Below are 14,540 nucleotides of genomic sequence, written 5' to 3' on the forward strand. Positions count from 1 at the left end.
TGTAAATGAGTTTGAATAGACTGTTGAGATTTTCGATAAGAACTTAAAATGCGAAGTGACCAAAAGTAATATAATGATACAGACTTTCTAAAAACGGAGGCATTCGATGGTCTCTAAGAAGTATGTAAATTTATTAGCGCGGAGGCGTAGACGCGAATTTACTATCACGTGGAGAACTGTGCATTTTAACTACAATTTATATCGCACTTCCTCGTTTCCGCGACCTTTTAACGCGCAGTTCTGTTACAATGAGCACTTACGCGAGGGACACATGTCTAAGACCGCGCATCGTGGCCGGGATATCGCCGCATTGTAACTACCATTATGTCGTACTGCACGCCCGAGAATTTGATTTTTCCGAGAGGGATCGTGGCATCTAGCCTCTATATTTCTCGTGCGTTACGCTCACGCGTGAAAAGGTATAAACTTGTTTCGCGCGCGGTGTCGGCGCTCTATGTTGGTACACTTTTTTTTTAACAACTCTCTATTAATAATGATCGGAGCAGCGGAAAAAGATTTACCACGTGAAGAAGTTACAAAAGCGTAATGCAAGCAAATATTAATAAACCGTGATAACGTCAGGACAAGGCTAACGTGGTAAGTGGGGAGAGTCTGAACTGACTAAAAATATAATTGCTTTACGAACCGCAGATGTGGATACTTTATATAAAATTTCTGTTAAAAATATAATGTTTAAAATAGTGTGGATACAATGCATGATAAAATAGGAGAGAAAGAAGGAGAGAGAGAAAGAAAAAGAGAGAAGGAGAGAGAGAGAGAGAGAGAGAGAATAAGAAATCGCGCGTATAAAATCAGGAAGCAAAAAAGAATATTGCACGCTTTTTACTTTTTTCTATCGCGGAAAAGCTGTAACCGATATTTTCAAAGTTATTACCGAGATAAAAATTATTTTTATATTACAAATTTATAGCGTTTCTATATATACGTATATATAAAATAGCGTTATATGCTAATTTCCTTGAACTTGATCTTTTTTTAGAAATATTTTTTTATAGATAATATTCTTTTCAATTTTTATTGTTAGATATTGTGCTATTTTTTAAGTTCAAAATGAATTTCATAATATACTATAGATATAAAATCAAATATGCTTAACAAATTTTGTCCCCGTGTACAAGCTACAGAATATATCAACGTGATGATGCCTACAAAAGCTTTGAAACTTCTTTAATTGATCAATTAGTCAAATTCTTTCTCCTGATTGGTTAATCAAATGCAAAGTAGTTCAAAACATTTATAGTGAGATTGTGACCGCACCCTTAGTTTCCAAATGAGAATCCATTTTTCAGTCATTTGTAACACGAGAATGATCTCAAAATGTGACTCAATCATTCTCAAGAGAATATTTATTCGGAATGGTGGAAGAATTCCTAAATGAAGGGTATAATCTGATAAAAATTCGAAGTGTTCTGTATAGATAGTGTATGATAATAAGATTGAAAATGAGTTTTTAAATTCCCTGACTTTTTTAGGTTTCCAGATGAAAATGGAAAATTTTTCATGATTAATATAAAATATGTAAATTTTAACATTTAGACTCAAGAATTGTAGAAAAGCTATATTATTAAAAACGCAAAAAAAGAACTTAGTAGCATAGTAAAATTTTGGATTTTGCAAATTCAAGCCAGCAAAAAATAAACTAATTTTAAAAAAAAGAATGCAGTTACGACGAAAAAGAGGGATTAAACAAAAATACTGAATAAAATATAAATTTGAATTATTTTGTTAAAATCATTTAAAGTGCGCAAATTTTGAATATAAATGTCAGATATAATATTTAAAAATTTAAAACAATTATTTATATAATATATATAATAGGAGCAGTTTAAGGAAATTGTGAGCAAATTTTGAAATTCCAGACTTTTTTACAATTTTTCCCTGACTTTTCTTGGTTTTTACGATCAATTTCAATTTCCTTGATTTTTCACGATTTTCCCGATTTTCCAGGTCTGTAGCAACCCTGGATAATTAGCAGGAACTCTCGTTCACTTCTATCGGAAAGTCGACGTAAAAAAATCCGCTTGGAAGCACGACTTCTGAAACAAGAATGATGCATCGATCCGAAATGAGCGTTTCACACGAGATACGGTCGTAAGTCCACCCAGACAATCCTCCCGAGACTATTTTTGCACCGTGGCCTATCGATTTCTGGGATCCTCTCCTTCTCGCGCACTATAGCCCGTGTACTTGGACGTCAACGGCGGCTAACGTATAACGCGTAGTTAACCCCCTTCGTCTTGTTCCCGCTTAGTCTTATCGGTCGATGCTGACGTAGATGCTTCATACGTCTATGAGCCATTCATAGACAATAACAGCTCACCAACACGCGCTCATGTCGGCGTATTTTTATCACGCTATAGCGTACCGACGTACAAATCCATGAAGCTATGGCGTAAAAATACATGGGAGCAACGTGTTGGTTCGGCGATTATCGTGACGATTCCCATGCAAGGCCGCTGAATATAACTACCACTTTCCATATGAGTCCACATGGATCGTTAAATCGTGCACGTAAGCGGGTCGATTCTTTTCTTCTGCCAAGCGCGTCGTCGCGACACCCTTCTGCCTGTCATTAGCACTTATGTTTGCAAGGGTGCGTTCCGGACTCGTAATATTATCGTCGATTCGTATGATGTGGACCGAATACGCGATATGCGTCCGAAAATTTCTTGAATATGCATGACTGTTACGGCATCAAAAATGAAGCCCGATTGCACGGGTATTCATAATGCATTTTGGACCGGTATAGCAACGTCATTTATTCATGATATCTCAATTTTCTTACTTCAGAAAGTTTGTCAGTTGCGTAAATTACTGTTAAGTGATATAAAACAAACTTTCACGACCTTTTATTTTTCCATAATCGTATTTGAGAATTTTAAAACCACGTCAATTCTCGTGGTGGTATATTCTCTCTTAAGGATATAGTCTCTGCAAAAGTGACTGGATTTAAAAATTTATATTTTCTTATAAAAATGAATGTTATGTATAAGTTCAATAAGATCTCTATTTAAATATTTAACAATTTTATAGTTTGAATAAAAATTTTCTTATTTTATCTTAATTATTTTTTAAAAATATGTCACCTTATTGAAATAATTTTTAATTCAGATTCTAAATTACCGACAAACTTTTGTATTATTTCTAAGTACAACAAAACAATTTAATTTTTTCATATTTTTTTTATTTTGTTAAAAAATACATACAATTTTTAAATAAAGCCTCCTTAAATAAGCTTGTTTAAGAATAACATTAATCGTGACACTAATTGAATCTTTCATTAATTTTCTTTATTTTTTATTTTAAATTGATCAATTTGACTTCTGAGAGATTGGATTATTCAGGTAATCCAAGAGAGAATATGTCAAGTAGGTAAAGTGCTATTCTGTATATGATGTTACGCGAAACAATTGTGTATACAGTCACAAGGGCCACTTAAAGTATCTGATTTTATGCTCCGTTGAATGGGAATAGCAGGTATACTAAGACGTCAATTATCTGGATCATTCAAAGACATAAATAATACACCTGTTATTGATTATTCTCAACAAAAAATTTTCAAATAAAATGCATTTTTAAAATTAAAGAAATTAATATGTAAGAAAAATCTGAATTGAAAAATACTCTTTTATCAAAAAATTACTCTTTTGTCAGATTTTAAATCATAGGTGCAGAAATTCTTTTTTAAAGAATTGATTGAATGAAAATTTCTCAATTCATATATAATTAAAGGATTATTTTTTTCTTTAAATCTATTATTGGAAAAGAGACACATTATCTTATCGCATATTTAATATATTTATTTAATTTTCTGATTTTAAAAACATCAGTTTCAATTAATATATAAATATTTAATATCACAAAGTTTATATCGCGATGAAATTTTTGAAAATTAGTTATGCCTTTCTATAAAAACAGATCCTAGAAATCTCACAAATATTAATTTATTTATTTCTCTGCAATCATATTTTTATTCCCTTTGTCTGCAATCTGTTCTACTGTTTTAGACTTTCAAAAAAAAAATTCTATTACTTTTGAACATCTCTGTTACATTGTCAAAAATAGGTTTTTTAACAAGATATTTTAGAAAAAGAAGTACCCTTCTCTTTATTTCGGAAAAATTTGAGAGTAAAATTTCATTTATATCAAAAAAGACTTAAACTGCAAATGGAGGAATTAAAGAATGACTCATCAATAATTACATATCATCGATATTTAAATTCGCATTTTATCTTGAAAGAAAGTCTGTCTTGTAGCGCATTGTGTTATTCAGTTGTTGAAGAATTTCATGATATCGTTAATCGATTTCACGCTACCGATATCTGCAAAAATGGATCAAATAATTATTATCGGTGTGACATTTCGTGTTACACGAAGAGCGATGTTGACTCTCATTTTAATCGCGCCGCATGATTATACCCTGATAAAGACGCTTGTGACGCAATATCGACGTTTGCACTTCTTACGTTATCATATACGTAATTTAGTTGACGATAAAAATTTTATTGTGTTTTACGATCGATTGTCAGGGTGGTATACGTCAGCTTTGACGTATGCGATAAATTTGTGACGACTATTCGGCATATGCCCGTACTATGTCACGCGATGTAAGCATAATGAAGCAATGATATTATCCTGCAATTGTTTTATTTTAATCTAAATATATATAGCTAATTTGATAATAATAGTGCCACATTAGCCACATTATCCTCTAGAATATTTTTCCAGAACATTTCTCGGTAAATTATCTTAAATATATCGTATATATAATTTCATATTTATTTCCTCTCGAGAATTATTTTTGAAAAGATTTCTTGAGAAGATGTTTACGACACAAGGAGTCACTGATAATAAGAAAAGGGCCAATTTTTGTGATTATTATCTCATCGACCATACTGATGTATACATACAAAATAAAAAGACTCTTCGAGATATAAAATCCTGAATAAATAAAAGATAAACAATGGGTAAATCAATAAGGACTATATAAGACCATTGTACAAATTCTTTTTTAAGAATTGATTAATTTGCTCACATAATTGAACAAATATCTTTTCTCTTTCATAAATTGTAATATTATTGTAAAAAAAACATGTTATTTTTTATCATATTATTTAACATTTATTATGTATTTATATTTAAAGTACATTAGGTAATATGATAGATATCTAATGTGAATAATTTTTTTAATTTAAAAAACATTTTTAGTCGATACCTAAATATTTAATATGCAAAGTTATATCATGATGAATTTTTATAGCATCCTCGAATTTAAAGGAGACACTTCTGTCAAGAAATTTTGTGGTTAAACGCAACGTGAAGTATCGTAAAAATTAATGCGCACAGATACCTTCTGTTAAGAAGAACTTTTATGCGCGACTCTGCGAGAGAAAGAAGAGAGAGTGCGAGCAGAACCAGCATTATTAAAAACTCAATGAGAGTCGAGCATCTAGAGAGAAAGAGAGAGAGAGAGAGAGAGAGAGAGAGAGAGAGAGAGAGAGAAAGAGACAGAGGAAAAAGAGAGAGAAGGTGACTCGTTCCCTTTTATCCGCCCACTGTGGGTTCGTGTATGATGTACGATTTCCTGTCTTACGAATCCATACAATAATAACGAAATGTCAGGCGTGTACATGCGATTTACTATGCGTTACCATACGAAGATACGACACTTTAGATAATGACCTACGCAAAGTGTGTGCTTTAATTCATTGCGTACATACGCGAATGGGAGAAAAAAATTTCTCTCGCACACGAAATCCGCGTAAGCAGCACTTTGAAGCATTAAAGCAAAAATGTAACATTGATGAAGACATTTTCATACACAAAGGACTAGATTAAACATAAATCTCTGTAAACTTTGGATGTCCTTTAAATGAGAATAAGCTATTATCGAACTTTTAATCGTTTTAACATCGATGAGAGGCGTTTCGGTCCTTATAAACTTGACCTGATGATATAACACGCCCAATTCAGCGGGACTACCGACCCGTGGAATTAAGAATTATCGGTTCTTCAATATCTTTCTCGGCTCGTATTAGGCGACTCAATACGCTCCCTTTCGTCCTTTTATATTTGTATCATCTTTCGCAAGTAGCGCCATCTTAGAAAATATTAGACATAGAAAAATCTGTTTATGAAATAATTATTCGTAGCATATTATAATCTTTCGATTCAAGAGTCGTGGAGTTAAGTATTCTGTCTGTATAGAATATGCAATGTACAGAACATGGCAATAAAAAGTTTCTAAAAAATCAGTAAATTCTGCAAGAAATATAAAAATATTTCAAATGATAAACGCGCATTTTTAAAGTCTGCAATTTCTTTCTAAAAGTTAAAATTTTTCTTTCTCTTTTTCTGTTAAATGCTTTATACGATAGTTTTCGTATTTATTATATAATAGTATATAATATAATAGTCGAAATTTCGTTTTTTATAATCTTTTTTATAATGTCGAAATCGTGTTGGATTCCTAAATGATAATTAAGTTTCTAACACGCTAGATTGCTTGATGACTTTGTCTTCCGTTAAATTATAAATATTAAATATAAAAAAAATTGCTTTTTGTGACGATGAAATTATTTATATAAGTATTATAAAAAGTATGTCTAGTATAAAAATTGTTATCACAAGATTCTGGGTCAATTCGCATCAAGATCACCGATCTTGCAATTGCGATTATCAATGACAGCTATCCGACGGCAAGATCTAAAATCGCGCATAAACTTGTATCTTGAATGTAATTTCGAAATCTTATCGATATTTTAAGATATAAATTGAATTTAATTTTTATAATATTAAATGAAAATTTATGTATACATATTTATATACATATATATATACAATGAATTTGTTAAAGTATTCTTACATATATTTATACTGCATAAATTAAAATTTTGCCTGTATTTTGTTGTCAATAAAACTCGTAGATCATCTCTCTATTCTCTCTGTCATTTCTCTCTAAATTTATTTAATGTCTAGCAAATCAATATTCTCCGGTAATGTTTAAAATTCGTCGATTTATAGGTTCCAATCCCATCAATTCGAAATAACAATAATATTTTTATTATAAATTTTATTAACGTTGATAATTTCGTTATTTTTTGTATGCTTAGTTATTTATACTTATTGTATTTTATACTTATTGTATTTTATTGTATATTTATTGTGTATTTAAGTATAAGTGTTGTACAACTAAACTATTACAAAATACTATTAATTCTTATAAGTAAATAGAAGAGAAGATAAATATTTGTACTGAAATCAATTTGGATAACAAAAAATTGTATATGATTTACGTGTATAAATATACCAATATGACCATAACAAATATCATATTTATTAAATATTGTCTTCATTTTATCGAGTAAGTAAAAGATTCAAATATTATAATATAAAACATTCATCATTTGACAAAATTGACGTATTGAGAAGCATTTGTTTGATATTTTTCGCACAATAAAGCAAATTATTGTTTTATTATTAAGGTATTATTAAGGTTTTGGAGCAAAATTATAAATGTCTGAGTTATAATATTGTTGTTTTCAACGTGGTTAATACTATAGAAGGCTGTATAGCAGATAATTCGTTAGTTGCTTCTATTATATTAATTCCTCTATCAATATATATCATTACGTGATATATATATATATATCACTATCTGCAGCAATTGGTTAGAAACGAATTAATTTAATTAATAATTACGAACTTAACAGCAAATAATCCGTTCTAAGAATTGCTGTTACGGGTTAAGTGAATACAAGCTACGGGTTGCGTTCGAGTTAAAGTAATGTGAGTATGTCTTGCTTAATTTTAATATTTAGTTAATAATTCTTATATATTTCGAAATATCGAATGGACGGCTCAATTGGTAGTATCGGGTCGATCGCAATTTATGCAATTTTAAGTGAAATTTGGTGAAAAATGAGTAATGATTTTTACTCTGATTTTTTAACAATGATGGTCCTATAGGAGTGCATTCATTAGCATAAACATTGACATGCGTTAGGAATGTAACAGGCTAATATTGCATGAATTGCAATTCTGATATTGGAAAAGTAATTATTTCCCCCAACCCTCGAAAATAATCGACGTTAACGACTTTTAAGGAGATTCTCGCGTTGAAATATAAGACAAATCTATATATGTATTGTATATAATACAAAAGTTAATTGTATTAACAATATCTAAAAAAATTTCATTGACTTTTACCGTATCGTTTTGAAAATATTTAATTTCTAAATTTATAAAATTTTGAGTAAACGCGTAACTTTATCCTGTAAGATATTTTCTTTTAAATTGAGACACTTATATAAGACAAATTTAAAAATCGTTATAATTACAAAGTAAATACATTCAATGAAGAAAAGCAAGAATGTTATCAAATGATGCGTGTACATCAAACAAGCATCTTGTAATTTTTATTTCGTCATTTAAAAACATTTAATATCAAAATCAACAATTATTATTAGTCCGACCGAAACTTTTGCCGAAACCAAAACACTCGGCTACATGTCAATTTCAACCGAAACCGAAACTTAAATTAAAAAATAGAAATTCTATAAAGGCTGTATATATCTACATGTCCATATATCATATACATTTTCTTCATAAATATCATAATTTTTTGAAACAATAATTAAATTCCGGCCGAAATCAAAAACTGAAATTTGTGTGTCAATTTTGGCCAAAGAATATATTTCTTCTTCATAAATATCATAATTTAATTATTAAAATAATAATTACACATATTAAAATTAATATTTAGAAAGAAGAGCTATATATTTGAATCGAAACTGACACATAATGAGGTTCATTCTCAGTTTCGGTAAAAATTTCAGTCTAATCTAATAATTATATATATTGGCATTGCAGCGAATTAGATATATTCAAATAAACTGTCTATTGATTAGGAAATAACGCTAAAATCTCCTTAAGAAGCGTCTTTAAAAGCCTGCATTATTGATTACGATCATCAAAGGTACATCAATAACGTTTTCGTTCACGAAAATTTGAACGTTTGCGTTTTCGGATAATCGTGATCTCAGCTTTGCGTTTGATTTCTATCGTTATCAACAACGCGCGAAGTCCACGAAGGTCTCTCACAAGCCACATTCGCGTGGTGACAAGAAATTTAATAGCTAGTCTAGAAATACAGGTTTCGTCGTGCTGATCTTAAAACTCTTAAAGATCGATTATCATACATATAGTCGCGCGAGGAGTGTGTTTGGACCGGTGTTAATACCAGTAGCTGTACAAGTCAGTGTTCCTGCTAATAGATAGAAGAAAAGTACGACAAAAAGGAAAGAAACGGAAAGAAAGAAACGTCGAATGACTCGAGAGTGACATAAACTGTGTTCTTGCATTTGTCAATGCGCGTGGCGTTGCAAGAAAAATCATCGGAGAACGTCGGAAAAAATAATCCACTTTGAATCTTCGCGGCAAAGTGGAAGATATTTGCGGTTCTTCGGAGAAGGGGGAGAGGAGAGGAAGAAAGGAAACATTCCCTTGAACCTTCCATTCGATTTTGCGTCATTCAGAATCAGTGTTGCCAGATTTGTTACATTTCTAACTATATTGACATTACATTCACATTACAGACAGCAAATGAAAGAGACAAACTAAATTTTGTGATGCCTTTTGACTCTGGTACATTTTTGTCATTTAGTTGTAGAATTTACTTATTGCTTCTGGTAACACTGTTCAGAATGCTCGTCGCAAGTACTCGGACATTACCTGACGGCGGCGGCACGTGATGATGATGATGGTGAAGATGATGATATCCCAGAGCGGGCGGTGGTGGTGGGTAGACCGCTCCCCAGATGCAGGACGCAGCCGCCGCGGTCGCCTGCTGCTGCTGCTGGTGGTGATGATGATGATGGTGATGCTGTTGCTGCTGCTGCTGCTGCTGCTGCTGCTGTTGCTGCTGCTGCTGTTGATGCTGCTGCTGCTGTAGTAGCTGTTGCACTTGCGCAATGTCCACGAACTCCTGCAGCTCGCCCTCGGCGGCCTCCGGCCTGGCATCGCGCGCCCGACCTTCGACGGCGGCGGCAGCGGCGGCGGGCACCACCGCGAACGGATTGCCATTGTTGTGCTGAAGGTGCTCGAACCCCGCGAGCGGATTCGCGGGCTCGTAATTGCTGCGCCCGGTCGTGTGTTCGCGGCGCATCGCGAGCGCCAGCATCTTTTCAACCTGTCCCGTCGCCGGTCGTCGTCGCGGTGCCGATCCACGTGATCCTCGTGCCCAATCTCGCGCGCACCGCCGACTCGCGTGCCTTCGTCGACGACGATGCCGTGGAGAACGTGGGTGAACACACGTACATGTCACGGCGCCGCTAAGACACCCTCGTTATTCGGGATTACTCCAGTTCGCCCGTTCCCGCACGGAGTTCAGTTCGCGCCACAGAGAGAAGAATTTCACGAGAACGAACGGATAATACACTTGAGCTGAGAGACATTCGGTGATTTCCTCGATCGTGAGGCAAATTGGACGTAGAACACGCGGATTTGTAGCATGTGATTCACGCTATCCTTCAGCACGAACGATTGCTAACGTTCTCGGGAAGAATAAGACGCCAAAGGACTCGCTGTTATATATTCCGTATGAGAGTTTGCGAATCGATTGCGTGAGCTTCCTCAATGCACCCAACTATTTCCTGATTATGTTTTCAAGCACGTGGAATCCGTATATGGTCACGCGAGCGAAACTTTGCTGGACATTAAATTGTTCTCGAGCAATTATCCAATAAATTGGTACTTGGTATCGCTCTCCCTCGAATGATATCGCGTTGAACTAGAATCGCTTGAAGCGTGCCGGAAAAGGATGTTCTCGGAGCGTGGCCGATAAACGAACGCAACGTACCGGTACGAGTGCTGGTCGCACTGTATCACCGAAGGATACCACTCTCTTGCTCTTCCTTCGTGTTCCTCCAGCGCATCGACCTTCCGCTCTCTTTGACACGTTGGCCCCACCTTCGATTCTCTTCCTTCTCGCGCGCCTTCGGCTCCTTCTTCTCTTTCGCGAATCCCGTCGCACTGTCCTCACGCGCCGGCTCCTATTATCACGCTTAGGCTGACTCGCGTCTATGGTCCTCTCGTCGATTCTTTCGTCGGTCCTCTCGTTGATCCGATGGCCGATGGCCAATGGCGGTGCGCAGTGCGAGGTGAGGAGGACTTGAAGAGAGAAACCCGTGGACGAAAGCGAGACCGGGTGAGGCGAGACAAGGCGGAGAGAAGCGTAGAGAAGCGACTAAAGGGGTTCAGCGATGGCCCGCGCTAGACTAATAAAGCGTGGCTCGCGCGCGAAGCTGTCGGGTGCCTGGAGAGCGCGCTCGCACGTTCGCGCGCTCGTGCACTCACGCGGGCGAAGAGACGCGGAGAGGAGAGGAACCCCCTCGCCGATCAGAGGCGGTTTGTGATGTCGTTGGCGCGTCGCGTCGCGCGTTCGCGCTCGCGTTCGATTCCCCGCGACGTTACGCCGCGCCGTCGGCCCGGGCGATGCGATGACGAGATTCAGACGGCAGCGTCGTCACGTGTCGTCGACATCACCCCGTAGGTACTCCCGCTACTGTTGACGGTGATTGTCTACGGTCTACGTGAAACAGCCTCCCCTCATTCCCCCTCTCCCTCTCCTCCCGCCCTCCCCGTCTCAAGTCTCTCGTCTCTCGCCTCAGTACTTCCCTCCTCCGCATCTTCGTTAGCTTCCTCTCGCGGGTTTTCTCTCCCTCCTCTCGCCCTTGTCTCGCCCCCGTTTCTTCCACGGGTTCCGGGCCATTCGTCTCTCCCGCGTGGTCTGCAATCTCCATTCATTCCTTTCCCCCGCCACCCTTCGCGTGCAAAGGATGTCTTCCCTCTTCTCGCCGTGTATATACCTTCTCGCGCGCCGTATTTCCCCCGTTCCCCGATCCGAACCTGGTACATCTCGCGGTGTCCTCTCTCCATCCGGCTATCCCTCCCTTTGGTACCGGCTCGACGTTCCCTTCCTCGAGGTATACGATAGCGTCTCTGTCTCGTCAATCTTTCCTCTTTCTCAGTGCCCCGAACGTTTGAACACCAACGCGTTCATCGCCGGTACCACAACCGACGTTCGCCGGGTGACGTCACCGGCGTGGGCGCACCCCCGTGCAAGAGAAAGAGAGAAAGGAGAAAAGAGATGGAAACAGAGAGAGAGAGAGAGAGAGAGAGAGAGAGAGAGAGAGAGAGAGAGAAAGAGAGAGACTCTTTCTCCCATCTCTCTTTTCAAACGTGTCTTCTTTTTTCTCATCTCCTTCTCTCTTCCTTTATCCCTGTGAATTCCACTCCTCCGCTTTCTATGGTCCGAGTTTATCTCCTTTATCTTTCTCCTTTCTTGCTTTTTGCACGCGCGTGCCGGAAGACACCTAATCGATCGGTGACACAACGCAAGGAGTCACGGCAGAATAGTGCCAAAAAAAGGAAACAATAAAGGTTTCACGTTCATCAATTTTAGCGATAGATCGAAACATGCGGCGATCGGGAAGGACCATGGATGGACCGGGATGGAAGTCCACGGAATCACCATTCGACAAAGGATTCAGGGGTCGTCGGCCTCGCAGCTTGAACCTATTTCGTTCTCCGAATGGAAAAGGACAGTAGCTCTTCAGCTCTTGGAATCAGTTCACTCCACAAAATATGCAAAGCTGACTACATGACTGAAAATATAAATTCTTGAATTATCGTGAAAAACAAGATGAACGAATAATGAAAAAGCAAGAGATGATTGATCGATAACTGAAAAGTCTCGATAATGGTATCCATTAAAGATTGTCAAATACGATGTCGGCGGAAGTCGACGATGTCGATGACGACGTCGAAGACTATGACGATGTCAATGTTGACTATGACGACGATAATAAGAGACGCAATGATGATGACAACGACTAGCGATGGAAACAACTACTACAACACGAATCACTATGGCGGTGGCATAGTCACAAGCGTTGCGCCCATATCGGGTAAGACTGTTCTACGTGGGCTTAACATCTATCTCGCCATCTCCCACCCCTCGCATTACCGAGCAAACACACCTTTTTAGCGGCATTTCATTAATATCATAATGGCAATGGAGATCAAGCGAATGAGTCGGCCTGCCCCGGAGGCAGACTTGAAACCAAGAGGCGCTTCTTCGTAGCCAACGCCTCTCGCCGTACGCTAACTGTCTCGCGTTCGAGTAGATCATTTGTCTTCCTCAGTAAAGTACAACTACGCATGTTGTAGACTCCAGCGATTCTTCGCTGGGCACGAATCGCTCTCGCGAGGTCGCGAAATGATCCTCCACCAAGATATTCCTTTCTTTAGAATATTTTCTAAAAACAGATTTTTGCATTTAACTCGTTTAATGAAACTATTTTTTTATTGTACTGCAATATTATAATCCATAGAGAAACAAAGAATTACAATCGCAATATAATGTATAAAAGAATTCATATCGCAATGATGACACAGAATAAGTAGATATTGTTTCCTTTTATAATTGGCTGCGTTCAGCAGAAAAAACAGCTTTGCAACTCACTGTCGTGAAATTCTTTAACATGATCTTGCTCTTAGTTTCTCACTGGATCTAAATGTATAAATCAATCACATTCTACTCAGTTGCAAAGCTGCTTTTTTTGCTGAACGTAGCCATTTTTTTACAGACTTCATACACTTTGCACTCTCTTATGTTTTGAGGAGACATTCAGATTTTTAAATATAAATATAATGATATAAAATTTTTAATGACGATCATTGGATCTAATTTGAAATAGAAGATTTTAGATGAAAAAATAAAACTAGTTCTATTCAAAGATACACAAATTTTATGCAGACCTCTCCAATTGGAAACTGTTTACAGCAACTGTTTACAGCGTATAATTTACTCTCAAATAAGTCGTTACATTGTAATCGAGTTCATCTATTCGCAGAGAACGCGTGGAACGATGACCAAATTAGAAAAAAAACTTGGCTATCGAGCGTATAATAGTCGATTGGGCTATTACGAACAATTCGAGATAACCCGCTTGGGATTACTGAGCCTCTTTAGCGCACCGGTTCTATTCAATGAGTTATAGATAAAGTGCACGTTAGCGCGCGCGCTGGCTCTCGAACCACCTCATCCTGACTAATTACGGCAAAGCCACGAGCGACATCGGATTAGCATTCCGGTCGCCTTAGATACGAGAAGTTGCGAATGAATGTTACCTTCGCATCGCAAGAAGAGGGGAGGACGGTTTCTGATTCTGACTGTAGTATATCCGCTCTCTCCTTCTCCTCTTTTCCTCTCCCTCACTCTCCCTCTGAGAGACATAATTCGAAATTGTCGGCTGGGTCAAAGAGCAGAACTCGGCTACTTAAGCGAGTTGACTCTGGTGTTCTTCGGGGTCACGTGCCACAGCTTCTTCTTCTCTTGCTGTAATCTCCTACCGTTGCCCTTGTTCTTCCTTCATTATTGTATGGAAGAATTTTGACTAGAACGGCTTAACATTAATGTCACGATATTCGTGTGTATTTTCGCTAGTGTACTTCGC

The 14,540-nt window shown here is 37.1% G+C and overlaps 1 protein-coding gene across 1 annotated transcript in view; it reads right to left on the minus strand.

Moving 5' to 3' along the window:
• Positions 1 to 10,201, minus strand: part of LOC108687994 (early growth response protein 1-B) — a 21,050-nt gene extending 10,849 nt beyond the window's left edge. Inside the window, exon 1 of the mRNA XM_018194045.1 lies at positions 9,754 to 10,201. Within this exon, the coding sequence (XP_018049534.1) occupies positions 9,754 to 10,201 (448 nt within the window). The remainder of the gene's footprint in view (positions 1 to 9,753) is intronic.
• Between the last annotated feature and the right edge of the window lie 4,339 nt (positions 10,202 to 14,540).

This window comes from Atta colombica, unplaced genomic scaffold (genome assembly GCF_001594045.1).
Source record: "Atta colombica isolate Treedump-2 unplaced genomic scaffold, Acol1.0 scaffold224, whole genome shotgun sequence".
In the NCBI taxonomy this organism is placed as follows: domain Eukaryota; kingdom Metazoa; phylum Arthropoda; class Insecta; order Hymenoptera; family Formicidae; genus Atta; species Atta colombica.